The sequence below is a fragment of the Acanthochromis polyacanthus genome, chromosome 1 (genome assembly GCF_021347895.1).
Source record: "Acanthochromis polyacanthus isolate Apoly-LR-REF ecotype Palm Island chromosome 1, KAUST_Apoly_ChrSc, whole genome shotgun sequence".
Classification (NCBI taxonomy): Eukaryota; Metazoa; Chordata; class Actinopteri; family Pomacentridae; genus Acanthochromis; species Acanthochromis polyacanthus.
Window position 1 is genome coordinate 49,150,729 of NC_067113.1, and position 22,035 is coordinate 49,172,763.

A 22,035-nucleotide genomic window follows, 5' to 3' on the forward strand; every position below is an offset into this window, starting at 1 on the left:
TGAATATGCCTAACATTTGGAACCAAACAGAAAGTCGTGCAAAACAAAACTCATTCATATTAACAACATAGTTTGTTGAACACAGTCGGGACTTTTTAAATTAGTAATTGGCAAATGTTTTTTTTTCATGTTATGAAGTGTTTTGGTTGAATACCGAGTCATATAATCAACTGTTTATTTTGATTCCCATGTGAACCAGAAGTGTCTTCGTGTTAAAAAGACCAACAACCTGCTTTCCCTTTCTGAAAGTTGTGATCAAACAGGCACAATAATTTACCCTGAAATATTATAAAAGTTAACACTGAATCCAAGGCTTCAACTAATGACCATTTTTCTATCGATTAATCTATCGACTGATTTAGTGATTAGTCCATTTCCTGAACGATTTCCTTTCTTTGTAAAAAGTACAATAACCATTTTATACCATATTTACAATCAGTTTACTGTGACAAAAATACAAAAGTGCAAAACCGGAGGCTTAAACCTGAAAATACTAAATCCCCGTGTTCATTTTGATACAGCATCGCCACAACTATTAATCCACCTTTCTTTTCCAATTAAACCAATCTAGCTTTGCATCATCATTTTAATCAGAAAATATAAATAAGCAAAGCAGGAGTTCATAGCGGTAAAATTGGGACAACACAAGAAAAAAAACACAAGTACATTAGCTTATCTATGGACAATACAATTTATCAATGCTCCTTGAACGCCTCACATGTAAGATTAAGTTACATGATAGCCATGTAGCTGCAGTTCACAAGACCAAAAATTTGCAGGAAAACAGTGAAATAAGGCGTTCTAATCTACGATTTTCCCAAGTTGAAACCAGTTTTCCATATATGAAGCGTATTTTAAATATCAATACCACCATGAATCAAGTGAATTTAATAGTGAAAAGTCAAAATCCTGACTGCTGTTAATATTTGCATAATTTTGCACTGCATTAGCCATTTAAATGTAGTAGTTTTTCTTCTTTGCTGGTCAGTGAACATCTCTGAACTGTTTAGCATCAGGTGTGTCAGATCTCTCCATCTACACCAGCCTCTTCTTCTCTATTGTTTTCTAAAATAACCAGCTGTAGACGCTTCATCATTGGATAATGGTAACACCTGAATGGACTCTTTCACTCCAGTAGACTGACTGAGCCACTGATGAAGAAAAAGAACCATTTTCAACCACAATAGCTGACGTAGTAGCTGCAGTGCCGATTGAAATGTCTCCAAAGCAGCCTAATTATCACGAAACCCTTCAATGAATGTGATCACAAAAGGTTTAAACTCACTCCCCCGCAAGTCTGGAGCTCTGTTTAGGGGGCTTAAGGAATGGCAGAAGTAAACATCTTCATATCCTAACAGCTTTTACTTTATACCTCCAAGCACAAAACACAATAAAAATGGATTTTAAACATATGGGACCTTTGAAGAAACCTTTGTTCATGTGCCCGATTTTAGAAGCCTATCTTGATAAGACCCTTTTCTCCCAGGCTTTTTCCTCGTAAGTGGTTAGGTGTTTGCAATTCGAACAAACAAGTCGGTCTCTGTGTATCATCAGTGCCCGTTTTTAGCTTTGTTGCGCGGTTCTGAGTAAGACAGTTCACAAATGACTCAAAACTCATCGTTTTGCATTGATAAAATGATGAAAGGGCTGATTAAAAATTACCATAAATGAGACAATCTGACATTTTGTGATTGCACAAAAGGCATAGAGAGGAAAAATCTAAGTCTTGAATGTTAAACTCTAATTTTGTTTGAAGAAAGCCCGTTTGCTCCACTTGTTTTAATGTGGAAAAGCCTGTCGTCAGCATGCTCAGGTGCCATCCTCCCCCTCTGCTGCCTTTCTTGGAGATATTCAGCTCCGGTTTGAACCACTGTTGAACTGGAAATGATACTGAATGGCATTTAAAGATGGTAAATTCCTGCAGTCTAACAAAAGCACCGGCTGGTTCTGACCATGAGGGAGAGCTTGCGTAAGCCCTCGGGCTGGAGATAACTATGCTGCAGTGCTGCGTAGGTGTTCTGCTGGTGCCGATTTCCCCTGCGACACTTTGGCCAAGTCATCTCTCTCTCATTACACTCGAGTCTATTTTCAGTCGGCATCAGGATGAGGTCTGAATGTTTCCAGACACGGCACCGGTGGATGTCAGGCCTCTCCTGGCTCTGATTGCATCAAAGCATTGTGCTACCTCTCGTGATTTGTGGAGGTGGAGTTTTCCTCGATAGCTCATAAATTCCTGGTTCAGAAATCGGTCAGGTACACAAACGTCAAATTCTCTCATCCGTCCTCTGCAGGAATGTGGTGTTTTTCTTAAAGCTCGTTCCAAACAATAACTATGAGATCAGAGTCTGTGTGCCTCCCCGTAGTCAGGTTGTGATTCAAGTGTGCCACACCGCCGGTTAGGTCCTCTTACAGCCGAAAGGACCGTTTCTGCTTCGACGTGATCAAATTAGGAGCACATGCTCGACTGTTTGCGTTCGTCAAACGACTGCACAATTCAATTTATACCTTAAGGAGGTGAAGGACACAGCGGAGAGAAATTCAGGAGCAGAAAACAAAAGCTTCTCCACAGACAAACTAAATGTTTTACATATGCTGCGTTTTTGGTGTTCAAACACAGAAAGGCAAACCGTTAACCTCTAAAGCTGTTCTACTAGCATTTAATGTTTTTCTCCTTTATCTCCTTTGGTTACCCACAACACAAACATGTTGTTGTAAGTTTGTAGAGTAAATATGAAGCTAGAGCCAGAAGACAACTAGCTTAGCTTAGCCTACTGTGAAACCTCAGAACAAGGAGCAGCCAGAAAGGTTTTATTTAAAGTTCACAGCAACAGGGGTTTTATACAAAACAAACAAGATTTAGCAGTTTTTCACTGACTTTTAAAGATGAAGACAAAGCCTGTTTAGCTGCTCCCAGTTCTTATACAACACCTCACTGTGGCAGGTACACACTTAGGACATAAACATGAGGATGGTATCCATTAGGAATTTACTAATATTGTTTCTTTCAGGGCCAGTGCAGTTACCAGTTATGACTAACTTGGGATGCAAATTTTAAGCAATTTTTTTTCTTGTTATCAACCAATAACCAATTAATATGAACACAGTACAGTGGATGATGTCTGCCGATTAAGCCCTTTTAAAGCTATAATTCACTCTATTACAGTCAAAACATAAAGACAGGAAGGCTGTCCAAGTAGACTTACACCTGTTTTCTACATAAGATCACTGGCCGGACACCATTAACCGCCACAGAAGTCTCTGTCATGGTACCCTCAGTCACACAACCATAAATAACCACTAACCCTGTCCACAAAAATACAAATTCAAACACAATACTACTGAAATAACACTCTCGAAACTGTTCATTTAACAATTTGGATTGGAACATCAACATTACCATATTTTTTGTGGTAACATGGAACTGCCCATAGCCTGAGCAACCGCCTCCTTGGGCTACAACAGAATTCTTCCTTCACAATCATACCGAAGAGACTCAACCTGGTGGTACAACCAGGTACTACAGCTACATTACAATACATTTTCCCAGTGTTTTCTAATTAGTTTAATTCTTAAAAGCAGTGAAAGATGGAATTTAAAACGGATATACATTTGCAGTGAACCTGAAATCCCCATTGTCAAATTTCAGACAAACACAAACCTCAACGCTTAACTTTGGTGATTTATGGGTTACATACAGCACCCTCCATAATTATTGGCACCCCTGGTTAAGATGTGTTAAAAGCCTTAAACTGAATTCAATTTTTATTGCAGAAGCATACTCTCACACTGAAAATTGTAGAAGAATGTATTATAGGAAAAGATTAGGTGCTGTTTTGTTGGCAAAAGGGGGTTCTAATAATTTTGGAACACATGATTTGATGTTAAAAGAATTATTTCTTAAAGCTGCTGTCCGGAGTTTCCGTTTGTTTTCAATTTACGTATCATTTTTTAACAAAGCTTAAATGTGTTAGTCTAGTTCGATACTATAATATAAAGTTAGTATAACGCGATATGAAAATTTATTCCTGAGCTCCGCCTTCCTCTCATAGACCCCCATGTTATTCCAAAAAGCGCCGGTTGCTGCCGACCAATCAAGTTCGAGCTTCAGCTTTGTCATGCTGTCAATCAACGGTTACGCGCACAGCAAGCAAGCCCATGCAGAGGTGGGCGAGGTACGCACTACGCAACCGCGCGCACATTTGTTTTGCTTGTGGAGGAGAGAGCATCAGGGCTCAGCAACTTCCAGAAAAGTTACCAATCCCACGGCTTGTCAGGCCAAGAGACTGCAGGACGTTTTTTGGCTCGGGGTGCTCGCGTCGCTCCCTGACCACGGCCTCCATAGCCCGCCTGACGGCTTCGTTTAGATGCCCGACCTCTGGAGGAAGATGTTGGGGCGTCTGGGACATACTCTTCGTCAGAGGAGTCATGCAATTCTGAACTCTAGATAGAAATAAATAAACAATGTAACACATATACACGCGTAAATGCACTAATTTTGATAAACAACGTCATTGAGAGGGATACACGAGTGTAATCACATATTGAAACTTTACTAGTTCGTCCTAGCAGATTCATGTTATTTTGGTATTAGGACAAGTTAGACTCAATTACAGCATTCTATTGTAATTCCTTTATTATTTACTAAATGTACTAAATGTAGAAGAGGGGAAAACAGCAAAACAGGCGAGATGCTGCAGCACTCCGGGCACTTCTCTCATGTACTACGCGCCTGCACAAATAAAGGGGCGAAATCAGAGGGAGGGAGGGACCAACAGTGTTTTGGGAGACGCTGCGATTCAAACTCCGGACAGCAGCTTTAATGTGTGATTTTTCCCCCACTGAATAAATGCAGTTAAATTAAAGGTGGGATTTTCCTCTTTTTTCCCCATTGTGGTCCTATATTATTTAGGAAAAAATGAATTTATTAGAAGCTAAAGAACACATCTTACCCAGAGGTGCCAATAATTATGGAGGGTGATGTATGCTTATTTAAAGAGAACTTCTCAAGATTTATCCTCATGTTTTTAGGCTATTCATTCCTACAAGTAACCAATCAGACAGCACTGATGGTAGGACAGAATGGTGACTACAAATAGAGGAAGACCAAGTAGTCACATGTACACTATTTTAATGGAAATTGGTTTAAAAAAACAAACAAAAAAAAAACTACAAAATGCTGAACACTGGATCCAGTAATTGGTCATTCCTTATTCTAGCAATAGGCAAGAAAGCTAACAAGTGTATTTCCTAAAATGTTGACTGCTATTCTCCTCAGAATCTTTAAAACTTGGAATTACCCATTTCATTGCTGTATTTCTGGTCTTCATCTCAGGAGGACATCCAGCAGAAGGAGGGCCACATGCGTTGGGGCGATGGCTTCGTCATTGTGTACGACATCACAGACCGGGGAAGCTTTGAGGAAGTGGCGCCACTCCGAAGCCTCTTGGAGGAGGTGAAGAAGCCGAAGAACGTCCCTCTGGTCCTGGTGGGCAACAAGTCCGACCTGGACCACGTCCGGCAGGTCGGGACCGATGAAGGAGAGCGACTAGCAGCTGAAATGGCTTGTGCCTTCTACGAATGCTCGGCCTGCGCTGACGAGGGCGGCGCCGTGGCCGAGGCTTTCCACGAGCTCTGCCGAGAGGTGCGACGCCGCAAAGCTGTGCAGGGAAAAGTCAGACGTCGCAGCTCCACCACCCACGTCAAACAGGCCATCAACAAGATGCTGACCAAGATCAGCAGTTAGGGAAGCGCTGCAAAGAAACAAAAAAATGTAAATTCCTCTTATGGAAATGTTTTAGACAGTTATTCCTTCCAAAATGGATGAGTGACTTAATGTAAAATGTGTTTTTTATTATTTCTGATTGAAAAGTCCCAAGTGCAATGACTCTTCCCTCTGGAGGAGGTAAATGATGCTGCAACTTTGGCACGGGAGCCGTAGCAGATGATTCCTTATTTAAAACAGACTTCATTTGGACCCAAATAATTCTGAATACTGAGGAGATCAAGATGAATCAATAACACGGAAAGGTTCTTGACTTTCTTTTAATATTTCATTCATCTCTCCTTAAGCTATTAAACAAGCCAGAGAGCAGTCTGAAAATGATGCATGCAAAGTGTCCCATCCAGCATGCTGGGAATCCAAAAATGTATTAATACCGACGACGAGGATTTATGGTTGCTTCTCTGTATGTTGTCTGTAGAGGGATGTTGTGATGTACTTCTTGCCAACATGTGTAACCGTTCAGCCGACAGCGGTCAAAGAACATTAAGATCAGAGCACTGCTGTTAGATAAAGGTAGATCCTCTGTGCTTTATGTCAATCTTAAACAAACCCCCAGAGTTGTTGATGTCCGTCCAAGCCTTGTGGTGAATCTACTATGTTCTGTTGACATTAGCTGTTCTGCGATGGACTGTCGGACCCATTGTGTTTGTTCAGGACACTTAAACTCAAGATCTTTTCCTCAAGGAACCAAAGCACAGGTCTAGAACACGTCGAGGCTCAAGAGTGAACATTTCTGCTGTTTTCTCCAAACGCACGAAGGGACGCGACGTCACATTTTAGGGATATTCTTCATGTGCTGTAATGTTAATACTGTAAACTACAGCGTGTGTGATATAGCATATAAGCGATGCTGTGTCTTAGGTGTGTACAGAACCCAAAGGCATCTACAGTAGGAGATACTGTAATTGTATAAATGTGATATCTATGTGAGCTGTCTCTGATCAAAACAATCAGCTGTGCACTTGTAATTAAAAACTGATATATTCCACCAGTTTTTGCTTTTTACGAGTCCGTATGTTTCATAGCTGTAAATGTCATCACGGGGTGTGTGGTATTCAGCAGAGGCACTTAGCAGCGCATTAAGCTTCAAATAATAATCATTGTGATTGATCCAGATGCCTTCAACCAGACCAATAAATGTCAGGAGGAGGACCATCAAATGTCACATTTACATAGCGACGATCTCCAGCTCAACGACTGTTAAATATAAAATTTTATATCCTCAATTGCAACCTTGAGTTCATCTGGTTTTCTACGGCATTTACTAGAAATGTTGATGTTAAATCTCAAAGCTTTTCTTCTCACATGTCAAATAATTGAATGTAGCTACGGAGATAAAATAACTAATAGGTGCATTCACTGTAATCAAAGATGACGCAGAAAATGTTGATAGATTACATTAGTGAAAAGCCTCACAAAATGATTTTGGGAAGCTTAACGATTTAATGATGCTTTTAAGCTTTATTTACCCTCTGAACTCAAAGTAAGCAAGTTCTAGGTGCGTTTTTCTGCACCAGTCACTTTTTTTTTTACTCAATTTTGACAGTTTTTAAAATTGGTATATAATAAATTATCAATGAAACTTAACTCTATGTTTCACAATTTATGGAATTATAACTTGTTTTCACCCGTTCTACTGCACAAAAGGGTCTTTTTTAAGTGTTAACTATGATGAAACATCTGAAATGTGGAAATGAAAGAAGTAAAATATCTATAGTACTAGGACTCCATTTTTTCAATGTTTTTAATGAATAATCTGAGAATTTCAACCTTTCTTTTACTTATTTTATGATAATTTTTGACACTTTTGAGTTTTCTCTTCTTCCAGCCATGCTCATGTTGTTTTAATAAAGGTGCAGGACTTTACATTGTGGTGAAAAAGGACCCAACAATGAGTAAAAATGTAAGTAAAAAATGCCCGGACACTGCTTGGAGTTCAGTGGATTTAGGGCTGGAGTGACATCCTATTTAAGCCTTTCTCCATTTCACATGCTCTACAGTACCCAGGAAAATCAAAGCTTAGGGGTTACCCACTTCTGACAGACAACTACGCTTAAAAAAACAAAACCTCCCACCGAATACGACCTGTTACTTTAAATAGACTGCAGGCTAATGGAGACAACAGAAGAACTAAAATGGCTTTCTTTAGCTTGGGTGAAGCAGAAAGGAGTGGCGCAGCTATCTGGCAGCTAATTACTGGAGAAGAAAATCTCATAATAGCCAGTGAAAGGAACCACAGTGCTCCTCCTCGCCCCAACCAGCTGGAGAAAAAGACAATTCCAGGTTTTCCCATCACTGCAGTAAATATTCACTGTAAATGGGAACAGTCTTCCTTAGTGACACAAGAGATAAATTTAAGTTTTTGTGGCCAAACTGCAGTATTTTTCTCTTCTGACAGGCAGCAGGTCAATGAGATCCCATCATTCTCTGGTGGTTTTGAAGGATCCTAAAGCCCTGAAATACCAGCATCCAGTCAGAGGGTCAACTTCCAAGTACAAAGACTCACTTTTACAATAATCTCTGAGGCCTTAAACAACCCAAGAGTGTGTTGTGAAACTAGAAAGCTGAAAGCACACACAGACACGTCACAGTTTCCTCCACACCACCAGCAGGTTGTGGTAAAAAATAATGAGATGTTATATTCCTTCAATGTTCATCTTACTACCAATTTTAACCTTCTAAAGCCCAAAGAGCACAACCATAGTTAGAAGAACAGAGAACTTGAAAATGTCTTTTGTGCAGTGTGACAAAGTTATCAAGCCATAAATCCTTTAAAAGGGAAAGTAAAGTTGAATTTCCTCAATTATTTACTTTAGAAAAATTGAAAACCTGGACTCAAGTGTTTCAAATTGTTACTAATATTAGAAAAATGTGGCTCTGCATACTACAGACATTTTACTATTTACACTTATTTGGGATGTTAAATGATTAACATCTCAAAAATACTTGATTTATTATTATGACTGAGGTTGCGTTCGTCGTGACCGTTCAGCTGCACCGAGGCGTGCAGATTTTTTTTAGTTTTTAAACAGAATCTAGTTATTGTTAGCAGTTTATTTTTTATCAAATTATTTAAAATTAGTTATGTAAAATGGCATGCTTTTGAGAAAATACAATAATTTTCAGCTAAGACTTGATTCATTTTCCCAACTAAACTCTTAAGTCACAAGTGATTATGTGAAAATGTTGTTTAACAGCTGAAATTCCAACACTGTTTCATCATTTTAGAGTTCCTGGCTCTGGTGGGTTTTCTAATTTTGGAAATCAAACCAAAGTTCACATGAATGCACACAAGTTACTGTGAAATTTAGTGTTGATTTAACATTACTGTTGAACAATTATTAACGGAATTTCAACAGAGCAACAGTAAATTTGATGATACTGAAATGCCTAAAGGTGCGTGACGAAATTATTAACTGTTATTGTAAAAATATTGTTCATCGCAGCTTTTGACATCAAAATCATTCAGTTCAATGACCACACATGAACATACAGATGGGTACAGCATTCGTTCTGTATCCATAACCTACAGTTGAAAAAAAACAAGCAATCAAAACACCCCAGAAAGACGGAAGAATGACGGCTGAACTTAAAGGGGAACTTCGTTTTTTTTCAACCTGGGGTCTGTTTTCATGTCATTTCATACATGAGTGATGGAGAAATGCATTTTCGACATAGCTCCAGAATTTAGCCAGGCAGGCAGCTTAGCAGCTCAGCTAGCAGCTCGGCTAGCGAAAAGTATGGAGCAACTTGCCCCCCCGCATCAAAGTCCGCCCTAACGTGCTTTTTTTTCCCCCACACTGACCGGCTCAGATAGTCTCAACGAGTGTCCTACAACATACTAGAGATGAGAAGTGAACGAAACCCTCCACATTACCTGGCGATCGCTCTTTGTTGTGGTCTGTATCCAAATCTCAGGACGCTAGAAAGCAAATCTCGTTCCAAAATCGCGCAATAGCTCGCGCCAAAACACCGGTTTTGGTGATCTGAGATTTGCTTTTTTAAGTGTGTGATGCTCTGAAAGTTGGTGCAAAATGGGTTTGATAGTTCAAGGAACTAATATGTACTGAGCCACACATATCTTGCTGCCTGCAGAGTTTTTCTGCTTCTCGGCAACAAGATGTGCAACTGCAACTTACATCGATTAGCTATTGGATAGTAGGGAGCAATCAAAGAGCAAACTGAGGACACCGACAGAGGAACTGGAAGGAGAAAGAGCAACTTTGTGAGTCTCAACATCTAACCTTGGCGTTGCCGAGCACCACCACTAAAACAAGTCTTGTTCAACATTGCAATGACGATATAACTTGCAATAAACAACCAAATATTGAAGCGCATAAGCTACAGTTCCTCCGTCTTTCTGCTTCAATCCTCCAAAGCCCGTGCGGTTTCTGGGTGGCTTTGGCTACTTTTTGTGGTGCTGCTTTGCTCCTTTTCCATTTTTCCTCGCTACAGCTCATTTTTCACTGCAGTATAAAGTCCCATACGGCGATTAAAACAGAACAACTAACAACTGACTGCACTGTAACTGTGGCTAGAAGTACAGAGGAGTCTAACACGCCTGGTGTGCAGTGGAACAAAGGCATGTCATAAATCACTCAAAAATAAAAATTCAATTTCTCCGATTAATCCTTTTTACAAAAATTGAAAAACAAGGAAATTAACTTGTACAACATTTCTCCAAGTGCCCAGAGGTGTTACCAAATTATGCTTTTACACCTCAACAAGCTACTACTCATGCACACTGAATGTAGAACAGGTTTCAGCATGCCGAATGTACTTTCCAACAACTAGCTCCTCTGTGTATAGTTTTGAGCTATGCTGAATATATTGTAATGATGTGATTGTGTTTTTATGCATTAACCCTCCGAACCAAAAGCAGTTTCTAGGTGTTTTTATTTATTTTTTTGTTGTTGTTGTTCTTGCTGCTGCGACCATCGATACTGGAATGAAATTGTGACTTTTCATACAATAAATACCAACAGTCCCATATAGGGTTAGGTTTTGTCCAAGGCAGATATTTTACCGTCTCAGGTAGACAACAGACATTTGTTGGAGCGCAGAAAGACTTTTGAAGCTGCAATCCGTTGCTGGGTAACTGTAATAATGACTTCTAATGGTTCCCTTTAGGTTTGCACAGGGAACACTTTGTGAATACTGTCGGGAGTGAAGCAAAGAGAGCTCATGCAGATGATTTACGTCATGCAGAAAACCTCACAGCCCTCTCCTCGTCTGCATAGCCCACCCACACAATTTTTAATTTACCAGGAGACTGCGGCATATCTAAAAATTATTAGAAGCACCTTTTAATGACAGGTTAATTACCACTATAATGTTACACTCAGGATGTGTCTAAAGCAACAAATTGAGGTTATGACTCATGAATGAAGGAAGTGCAGAAAGGCCCGCTGAGCTTATGACAAAGCTATACTGGAAAGAGCTTAAAAATACACATTCTGTCATTCAGCAACTACTAGAGCCCTGAGCTTTAAAGAGCAAATTCATATGCAACCAGCAAAAATATTACACTGCAAAGGCGTAAATGTACTAACGCAATGAAATATTTACTTCCAAACCATTTGTGCTCAGGGCTAAATAATAATTCAATGACAAGGAAGAGGTATTCAGATCCTTTACTTAATAAAACAACAAGTATAAGCACCAAAATGAAGATAAAGTATTGAAATTAAAGTATCAGTTGGGTTCCTCTGACTGGTACTTTATTATAATGACATCATTAGATTATTAATAGCGAAGCATCAGTGTGTCAGCAGCATGTTAATGTTGTAGCTGCTGCATTTGGAGCCACTTTTACTACTATATGTGCAGTTTAACATACAGAGACAGCAGATAAATCTCAGTGGTTCTTCATATGATTTATGGAAGAGGCAAGAAGAAGTTCTGAAACATGAATCTGCTTCAGCGTTTCTCTAGTCTTTGATTTTTGCTGTTTTAATTTGAAACACTGGAACATTTGTTGAAATGAAAGCATGAGAGAAGCTTGGAGGGAAATTTAAATATTATTTGGTTTAGCTGTTAACAACTCAGACATCTGAAAAGTGAGACTAACTACACACAGCTTTAAGGGAAGAAGCCACAAACTCTGGAAAAACTACTGCTTTAATCTTTAAATATGGATTGAATTTAAAAAGCTTGTTACCTTATCCACTGTATAAAATATTGATCTTGAAAGTCACTAAAGCTGTCAGGGAAATGCAGTGGAGTAGAAAGTACAAGATTGTATTCTGGGGTAAAATGATGACTTGTGTGCCTTGATAAACAGGCTCAAGTGGTTAAGTAAGCTGGTAAAACTCAAATTAAGCATTTTTCCTCTTGGTCTTTAATAAAACTACTTTCCGATGACTTATGTTAAAACAAACAACAAATATTGTAATGAACTTTAAAGCTATAGAAGACCACAGTCACCCAAGCATTTCAGTGCATATGGGGTACTCACTCCCAGTTAAAACAACCCCAGTGACACTGGAAATGCAGGAAATGGCACATTTTTGTACTCTTAAACTTGTTATCGGGCCGAAAAGTTGTGAAGCAGCATATTGCACGTCTCATAACAGCAGCAGGGAAAGACATCTTTTTACAAGCTTCCATCCCACAAAAGATCTCCAGAATAAAAGCATCTATTCCTGAGTGCTGTCATAATGCAGAACAGAGACAGCAGCCACTGGAGCTCAGGAAACAGCTGTGGTGCTGTCCTGAATAAAATTTCACAGTGAGCACTTTGAACTTACTTCAGTTTACCGACCTATAACTTTGCATACAACTGCTTAAAATGATTGCTGTTGCTGTGCACACTTTTGTATTTTCTATGCAGGCATTCCGATCAACAAGCTTTACACACGACAGTCTGTTTTGAAATATTTAAATGAAACTTAAATGCAGCTGGAAATGCAGGTGCAAGAGTTTGACCTGTTGACAGACAACAGTTTGGTTTTGTTTTCACCATGATGACCAAGATGACATTTTGAGGTGCTTGTACTCAAGCAAAGTACAAGAATCTCCCATTTTAACTTGACTAAATGTCCACCACAACCTCAGTCTAGCATTATGAAAGCATACAGTTAGCACAAGTCTGTTGTACTCACAGCTCCCAGCAGCAGATCGGCTCCTCTGACACTTGAACTGCAGCATTGTGGCATCATCTTGAAAAAAACAAAAAAACAAAAAAAACCAATACAAAACCTAATAAAACTTTGCTGTCTGACCACAAAATGTCTATACGAACACAAAAAATTGTAGATATTGACCATACTCGCTTGTTTAAAGTGTGTTTCCAAAGCAGTGGATCGACCTAAGTTCGCTAATTAGCAGCTAAGTGAGCTAATTAGGTGGTGAAGTGACTGGATTGACAGAAAACGGCTCCTTTACAGACTTACTTTCCCAGTAAACAGACTTAAAAGCGACACAAAGAAGACTCATTTCATAAACATTCAGTAACGTGACGCTAACTAGTGGCATTCTGTCTCTTACCGATCGATCCCGGTTCACGCCATTGTATCTCCTTAACCCCGCCTACTCAGGAAGCGATAGCTACGGTGCTGATTGGCTAAAACACAAAACAGACATTTCATTGACCAATTACGACAAAGCAATCCGATAAACCAGGTTCAAGGACTTTTCGAAACGAAGGACATTTCAAATGCTAATAAATTGCCTATTAATGAAGACAATGTTATACCACCATCATTTAAATTTTTTAAAATATACATAAATTATAAATATGTGTAAAAAAATCTGTTAATTAAATAAAGGGAGGTGTAGTAAGAAGCGACTTCAGCATACTCAGGAAATCTTAAGGTTGTTCCATCTTAAATTATAAGGGGCCTTGTGCATCTCTGATTTGCTTCAACATACATTAAGGATATTTAAAATTGAATCTGTGAAATTTTAGATTAGCATATGGAATACTTTGAAACACTTCTTTTAAATAGATTTTGCCCATCGACTCACTTTGAGTTTTATTGTTTTTTTATTTTTGCACATTAAAATTTTATTTTTGAAAGACAATATTTTAGAAACTATGAAAGGCAAAACCCTAAAAATTCTCACTGTCATTTCTCATCATCTCATTGATTCAGATTAAATGTGATGTGGGTTCGGTCACAGTGGCAATTACCACCGTATACGCAATCATCACTCCCCACCTGCCATGCTTGCGAGATTTGACTCCTTGTGACTTCTTCCCTAACATGAAATATAAGTTGAAGGGTCGCTGTTTTGACACGGTTTCAGAGATTCAGCATTTAGCACAGATGATGCTTGCCATGTTTTTAGAACCAGACTTCCAGGAAGCATTCCAAAAGCTGCAGGAGCACTGGGAGCGGTGCATCGCTGCACATGGAGACGACTTTGATGGAGGTGTTAGAGAAATTTAAATCAGTGACAGTTTTCGGTTTATAGAGGCACAATTCTAAAATACAAAAGCATAACTGAAAGAACAATAAAATATTCCAACAGGAGTAAAATCAGTGACCTACTTCAGCATCATGGCATTGCAAGTGTTGAAATTCTCCTCATTTCCTGGACTTTGTGCCATTGTTGGCATATAAATGGAGTTTTATTGTTCAATCTCGGCCCTGGAAACAGCAGGCAAAATAACCTCTCTTTATCTGTTAATAAAGACAATGTGATGTGATTAAAAGCTCCAGAACAGCTCCTATACAGACCTTGACCTTGTTTTTTTGTGTAAAGATGTTTATAGGTAACCAACTTCCAGTCTTTTGTGGTCAGGAGGAGGAAAAACATTCAGCATCCACTCTTGGAAAGCACGTACCTCTCACTGCCACCGCTGCTAATATCTCTGGAGGGAAACAAACGTCTCTTGAGCGAGAATAATTCCCATATCCTTGCAGATGCTGATGTCCCCATACATCCTGTTTAGACATGCAACCATGGGGAAAATGAACTCTGCAGCGATTTTGGAAACCATGACGGAGAATTATGACTGACGGGCAGCATGAGTGAGATTCACACAGAGTAACTGATCATTTATTGCAAACAACCAGAGATGAATCAATTACAAGTCAATAAAAAGTGATTTTGGATGTTCCTGTGTACTGCATGCTTATTTTTAAGAACTTAATTGGTAGCAGGCATGTTCTGGAGACCTTCTTAATTAAATTTTCCTTTACAAAGCAGAGGAGGAAAACAAAACACAATAGCTTCATAGCAGAGGAAATGAAAGGCGTTCTCGGAGGGGTAACGTTCTCTCTGTAAACAGGCTGACTCTCCAAAGCTCGTCTCTCCTCTTCGGTCCAGTCTTTTACAAATAATACATACTTCTTCCCTGAGTGGGCTGAAGATACACTGACATGCTGTTTAATTTGAGCTGGAAGAGTTTATTTCCAAAGTGATCCATGGCTCGTTGGATTTAGGGTGAAAAACTGCATCATTCAGAGTTTGTGAAAACCTTTAAAAAAATCTAATTTCATCAACTTCAGATTATATTATAAACAGTGATATAATGATCCTTTATTATTATTATTATTGCGCTTCACATATGGAAATCTTTATGTGAAACTTTTAGACACTGATAAATGAACTCATTAAACGTCTGCTCCACAACCAAATCCAACTATGCTATTGAAGCCACTCAGTTCTTACAAAAGAATCAAACATGAAATGGCATTTTTCAGTGGTTATGATGAAATGAAAACATTTTTGTTCTGCCCTTTTAACAGGAGTACCCGAAGGCAAAACATCTCAGAAATTCCAAACATAATGTGTCATGAAAGTGTGTTTTTTCTTCATCCCACGAGGATGATTCAGTGCCTATTTTCTATTCCGTTCTCTCTGACGGAATTGACTGAAAATGTAAGAACGTTTGCACTTAAATTGGTCAGAAATGTAAAATCATACAGTGCACATAAATGATAATAAACTTTTGTGACACCACCAACTGGTTTGTGGACTACCAACTTTTAAGCCTTGAATTTGGAATTTAGTCATCTTAGTCTTTTGAAACCAAATATGACAAGTGAGGAGTGGGTCTGACTGATAACTTAAAGACACCACACAGAGGCACTTGAAACAAGAGCAATCCGAGATTTCTGACCTCCAAGGGACCAAGGGATCCTTATCCGGATCAACACAAAATTTGAATGGAGTCTTCCCTGGGCCAAGATCCACTTCTGGTGAAAATTTCATGAAGATCCGACAAGTAGTTTCTGAGAAATCCTGTCCACAGACATGCACACAGACGGACAAATAAATAAACGGACCCGATTGCATGACCTCCTTGGCGGAGGTAACTACCCATTTAGAACATAAACTCAGTAGGAAAATGTCTTTTTTTTTAACATTATTGAGTTGTTTTGTAAATGGATTTTCCTCCATAGACATACAAATACACTGCAAGGGGCATGACAGTAAATTAGCATTTGTAGTTAAACCAATATACAAGTATTTACTTCGGGAAGTTGCAGATATGCTATTTAATTATTTCACAGGGTAAATAGATCGTGAGTTGTGGTCCTCATCCACATCCACGGACCAAATCCACTACCAAAAACTACCATTCTTTCATCATTGGTGGCGTCTCTAGTTTCAGTTTGAGGTATTATTTTTGAGATTTGTACTGTAACATGGTGACTTTTGCATTTATTTCATGTAAAAAATATAGTTTGTACCTGCCAAATTGATGTACTGCTGAGGTCTGCTGATCATGGAAAAATGCTGTAATATTTATAATAGGTCACACAAACTTTATTTATAGGCATTTTCATGTAAATTCCCAAGTAAAACTAAACTTTCTTTAAAGGTTCAAAAAAATTTTTTTATAGTAAAATATGGAATAAATTGACCATAAAGTCAACAGCATCAACACATTTTTTAAGAAGAAAATGCTCTACTGTAACTTTACAGTAGCATTCTGGCAACCATAGCTGCTAGAATTTTACCATAAAAATATATTTATTTCTATATTACAGTGTATATGGGGCTGCACAGTGCGTAGTGGTTAGCACTTTTGCCTTGCAGCAAGAAGATCCCCGGTTCAAATCCCGGGGTGGGCCTGGGATCTTTCTGCATGGAGTTTGCATGTTCTCTCTGTGCATGTGTGAGTTTTCTCCGGGTACTCCGGCTTCCTCCCACAGCCCAAAAATATGCTGAGGTTAATTGGTCACTCTAAATTGTCCGTAGGTGTGAATGTGAGTGTGACTGTTTGTCTGTATATGTAGCCCTGTGACAGACTGGCGACTTGTCCAGGGTGTCCCCTGCCTTCACCCGAGTCAGCTGGGATAGACTCCATCACCCCCCGCAACCCTAGTGAGGATAAAGCGGTGTATAGAGGATGGATGGACAGTGTACATATTATGGCATTTCTCCATTAAATAACAATGCAACAGTAGGGAAATGTATTTATTCAAGAGACATAATACAGTTTTCTCCCGATTACCTTAGTTACAGTGATTCAGTGTGAAACAATCAGTATCAAAGTGTTTTCAGGTTGACACATTTTTACCGTCATGGTTTGAGAGTTTATCATAAAATTTATGAACATTTTTTTTTACAGTGCAACTAACCCAATACGATGGGACTGAAAGAACTTCACCTGCATTTTGAAATGAAAATATGTTGGTGTGGATGTAGCCCGAGTCTCCAGACGTCCTGTGAAATAATAGATGCCTGACTGGGTGAGTTTCTTTGATTTTTGTGAGCCAACACTTAAAAAAAAAATCCAACCACTTTTCTATTTTTCCTACGTTTTGCCTTGACCCGACATCCTACTCAAACAGGAAACACATCACATTAAAGTTGCAGTAGAAGGTAAACCAGCTCATCCACTGGTTGCAGTTTGATCCTCAGCTCCCCTAGCTCATATTTGGATAAGATGTCGCTTTCAACATAAAGCCAAAAAATATTAGACGTTTATTTATGTAAAAGCACCATCACTGATGTAGTTTACATTTTCATCAAGAAGTGCATTAATCCTTTTCTGTGTGAAACAAGAACTGTCAGCGGTGGAAATACAACAAACTGCAGAAACTAAAGTGGAGGATTTCCATGTTCCTCTGCCCATCTGTGCTCTGTGAAGCATTGCAGTTGCCATGACAACCAAGGTCTTTCCTTGTTTTAAAGATACTCGCTATGGTGACCAAGGCGCTGTTGTAGAGTAGGCAGGTCTGAGAGCGGACAAAAGGGATTTCTCACTCACAAGTGTGTGTGTGTGTGTGTGAATGCAGGATACTTAAAATCACACACACACACACACACACACACACACACACACATATACAAACATAAATAATTTCATGAATCCTGTAGTGCCTGCTGAGACTTTCAGGGTCTGACATATAAACAGAGCTGAATAAAATGGAGTGAAGGTTAAATATAGGGATGGCGCTCCACTCCTTTAAATCAATGAACCTCTTTCCTGCAGGCTGACTTGTTACACATTTGCAATTTGGAAATAAAACATCAGCTTTCATGATGGCAACAACATGTGATTCATAGAAATCAGAGGAAACTACGAATTGCCAAATCACTGGTCAACATACTGACCATTTTGTGTATTACATTTATTCTGTTTGTGTACTAGAGTGCGTTAATGAATCCAACAGTGGAACAAGTAGGAAGTCACGTCCATGACATGTACACTACCTTCTGCTAACAATCCCACAATGCAATGCTTGACTTTTTCCATCAGAATATGATAACGTGGGACCCTGAAGCTGCATCACAACAGCGTCTCAAAGTACAAGATTGAAGGCGCTATTGTGTTTAAACAACATCGGAAATGTAATTTGTTGAAGAAAAAAGTGTATTTTGTTGCTAAGCAACGTCTTCTTGCATCCTCGCTGCTCACATTTACCGATTGGACAAGTCCAACTTCGATATTGTTGGATTAAAGCTGCTCGAGTGAATTTTTCTGGAAGAGTCTGACATATTGCTGATATGGGCTTTTCATGCATTCAGCAGATAGAGTGCTACATTAGCATTCATTTCTAGCCGTCTGCATGGCCTTGGCGGTTTGGACTCCATCAGCTCCTGAAAAAAGCATCAGGAAAAGGTGCAGGAATATGAGATTCGGAACATAAACATGGCATTGACGCAGTAGCAAACCAATCTGCCGTGCAAACATTTAGTGGAGTAAAAGCTGAACTATTTTGTCATGGAAAATGATTCTGAACTGTTCCTCTAAAGCAATAAAGACGGTGCAAGTAGACCAGGGTCATAATAAACTACAAGTTCGCCTTGGACAAAATACGAGCAGTGGCCCAGCTAACCAGTCTGTGAATGTATTCATCCTACTGCCTTTAAGTACCCATCAGGAAACTTGAGCCTTTGAGTCCAAAGAAAATAAAGATATCAATATGTAGCATGAATAATAAGCTCAATAATAAGCTCAATATTAATTCAAATAATAAAGATCCAAGAATAAATCTATATCTGGGCACACTACTCTTATAAGATGGGGCCAAAATTAGCTAAAATTGAAGGCGGCGCATTCACACTACCATTCTGAAGATTGGAGTCACATAGAAATGTCCTTATTTTTGAAAGATGAATACAGATGACATTAAATGGATCAGAAATCCAGTCTAGACATTGTTAATGTGGTAAATGACTATTCTAGCTGGAAACGGCTGATTTTTCATGGAATATCTCCATAGGGGTACAGAGGAACATTTCCAGCAACCATCACTCCTGTGTTCTAATGCTACATTGTGTTAGCTAATGGTGTTGAAAGGCTCATTGATGACTAGAAAACCCTTATGCAATTATGTTAGCACATGAATTAAAGTGTGAGTTTTTATGGAAAACATGAAATTGTCTGGGTGACCCCAAACTTTTGAACAGTAGTGTAGATTTCCCTCGTTTCAGGTTATTCTGTGCACTGATGACATACACTGGAAAAATGTCATTTATTTACTGACATGCTATCAGTGGAGAACAATATTTAATCACATTGAGTTAAAATGTGGACAAATAAAAGTTGCTTCCTTGCTTTATATGTGTATTTAAAAATGTACTATGCAAGATTTTGAACATAAATAGAGCATTAACCTTTTGAACCCCAAAACTAATTGGAGGGTTTGAAAGGTAGGTGACTTGTATTAATTAATTTATTTTAATTACTGAAATTACACGATTGAATTGAGCTAGGAACTGTGAAAACAGAAAAAAAGTTTGGATTTTTAACTTTCCTGTTGTCTGTCACATGCAGTTTAGTTAGGAAAATGAATTAACTAAATCTAAGCAAAAAAAAAAATCCTATTTCATCCAAATCATTAAATTGCCAAATTTAGGCAAACATACACCATTTACTGGCAGATTCTTTACAAAACAAAAAAAGTGCCAACAGCATAACTTTTTGATTGAACTGCAGGATGTGCATACAGTGCAGATAGGAGACAAGTACAAAAGAACAAAAAATACAAGCAACAAGAAAAGCACTCAGAGAGCACAGCACTCGACCTCGGCTGTTCAGTCGCATGATTTCAGACAGAGAAGTCCCACTAAGTCCACAGTGGTGGATTTGTTGTTCATTTTATTTCTTTTGGCAGATTATTATTATTATTATTATTTAGTTTTTAAGCTGAAAATCAAACCATTTTTTTTTAGATTTTTGTAATTTCTCTCTCCAATAAATGGGGGTATTTTAGCATGGTTTTCAAGCTAATCTGCCTCTCAAACATACTAGCAAGCTTTGGGGTTGAGGGGACTCAAAGCAAAGCATCATCTATGTTATTTACACATTTTATGTGCACTTGTTTCATTTCAGCTCAGTGTAAAAGTCTCTACTGCTGTTATATGGTTCTCTTTCTTCTTCTACACCACACAGGAGAGCAGATATATCAGGGAGACCGAAGCTGACAACAGCTTGTTACAGCAGTTCAGTGTGTTTTACAAAGCTACAGCGGGCAAAAGGTTACAGCTGAATTATTTTTGCTGGCTTTGTGTACATAACCTTTTTGGCTGTAAATGGAAGTGAAGGGAGGAGGCAGTTTACTTCGTTTTATACAGATCCTCATTGGATGTTTGCCTTTTTTTCCCCCCGGACTAATTTTGTTTAGTTGTGCGTACATAGAGTTTATCAGAGCTGTTGAAGACAGCAGTGAGGATTTATCAAAAACAGGGACAAAAGATGAGAAACACTGTATATTTGCAGAGCTGGATGACATAATCCGTGCATTCGCAGTTCATTTTTTCTATCTTTTCATTCAAAAAGCTATTATTAGCGCAGCTCAAATATTTCTGCTTGTTTAGTGTCATGTCTTTCTAATCCGTTACATAAAGTAACTGTCTTCAATCCTCTTTATATTAAGTGTACGATAAAACTGGATTCTGTTGACATGATTGTGCAATGAAAAATGGAAAACAATTGTAATGCCAATACTGTAATGAGAAGGTAGAATAACAGTGGATATAAGGAAGAAGGGGTTTATTGGGAGGACAATGCCCCCTACTGGTTTATTTTATCAACTATGGGAGTGCAAGATAACATAGGTTTTATAATTCTGCCTTTTTTAGAGCATTTTTACATGCATGTACATGTTACGTGCAGGGACTGTCGCTGAGTTGCAGTGTTTGTAGTGACGGCTGCAGGGAACCAGGCAGGCAGGGACCTGTGGCAGATGAAAGATTTGACATTCCACCTTAAGAATGCGAGAAATCACAGTGGCAGCAGATTACCATCAGGCTGCCAGTGGTCTGGTATGCGGCACGTGTCTCTGGTCCGAGAAACAAATTTGAACGGCCAGACAAAACTAAGAGGAAGTTTCAGGGTTGTAGGGGCCGGAGGTCGACTGATGTGTCCCGGATAGGAGGATATAAATCAACATATGAGGTGAACACTTAGTGAACATGGCAGTAAATTGCACCTACGTGATGTAAGCTGGAGATAAATGCATTTCCAGGAGGCACATAATGTAGTAAATTGCCATATAGTACTACATTTTATCTCTAAATCACTGGGTAAATAGGCTGCTGTTGAATATAATCAGGGTGGTCTGCAGTCTGCGGTGTTTTTAGCTCTAACAAAACAGTGTTTTAAGTTTAACTTGTCATCACTTTATTATCTTAGTCAGACTTCTGAGAGATAATCTGGAAGAACATCAAACTGCGAGATAATGAAAGCAGAGAATGTGAAGAAACTTTAAATTGCAGACTTGTTTGAAGTTAACTCTGAATACCAAGCTGGTTGTGGGTGTTTTCTTTTTTTTTTGGCTCCATTTTTACTCATTATGGGCTCATTTTTCACTTCAATTCAAAGTCAAATGTGTCTCTTTTTG

The 22,035-nt window shown here is 38.8% G+C and overlaps 1 protein-coding gene and 1 long non-coding RNA gene across 3 annotated transcripts in view; both read left to right on the forward strand.

Annotated features, from left to right (window-relative positions):
* Nucleotides 1-6,773, forward strand: part of rerg (RAS-like, estrogen-regulated, growth inhibitor) — a 67,530-nt gene extending 60,757 nt beyond the window's left edge. For both annotated transcript variants that reach the window (XM_022213132.2, XM_051957524.1), the window contains exon 5: nucleotides 5,333-6,773. In XM_022213132.2, the coding sequence (XP_022068824.2) occupies nucleotides 5,333-5,743 (411 nt within the window). In that variant the 3' untranslated portion in view covers nucleotides 5,744-6,773. The remainder of the gene's footprint in view (nucleotides 1-5,332) is intronic.
* A 10,542-nt stretch (nucleotides 6,774-17,315) lies between these two features.
* The window catches only part of LOC127536682 (uncharacterized), a 28,277-nt gene continuing 23,557 nt past the window's right edge, over nucleotides 17,316-22,035 (forward strand). Inside the window, exon 1 of the long non-coding RNA XR_007945784.1 lies at nucleotides 17,316-17,433. This is a non-coding gene — a long non-coding RNA (uncharacterized LOC127536682). The remainder of the gene's footprint in view (nucleotides 17,434-22,035) is intronic.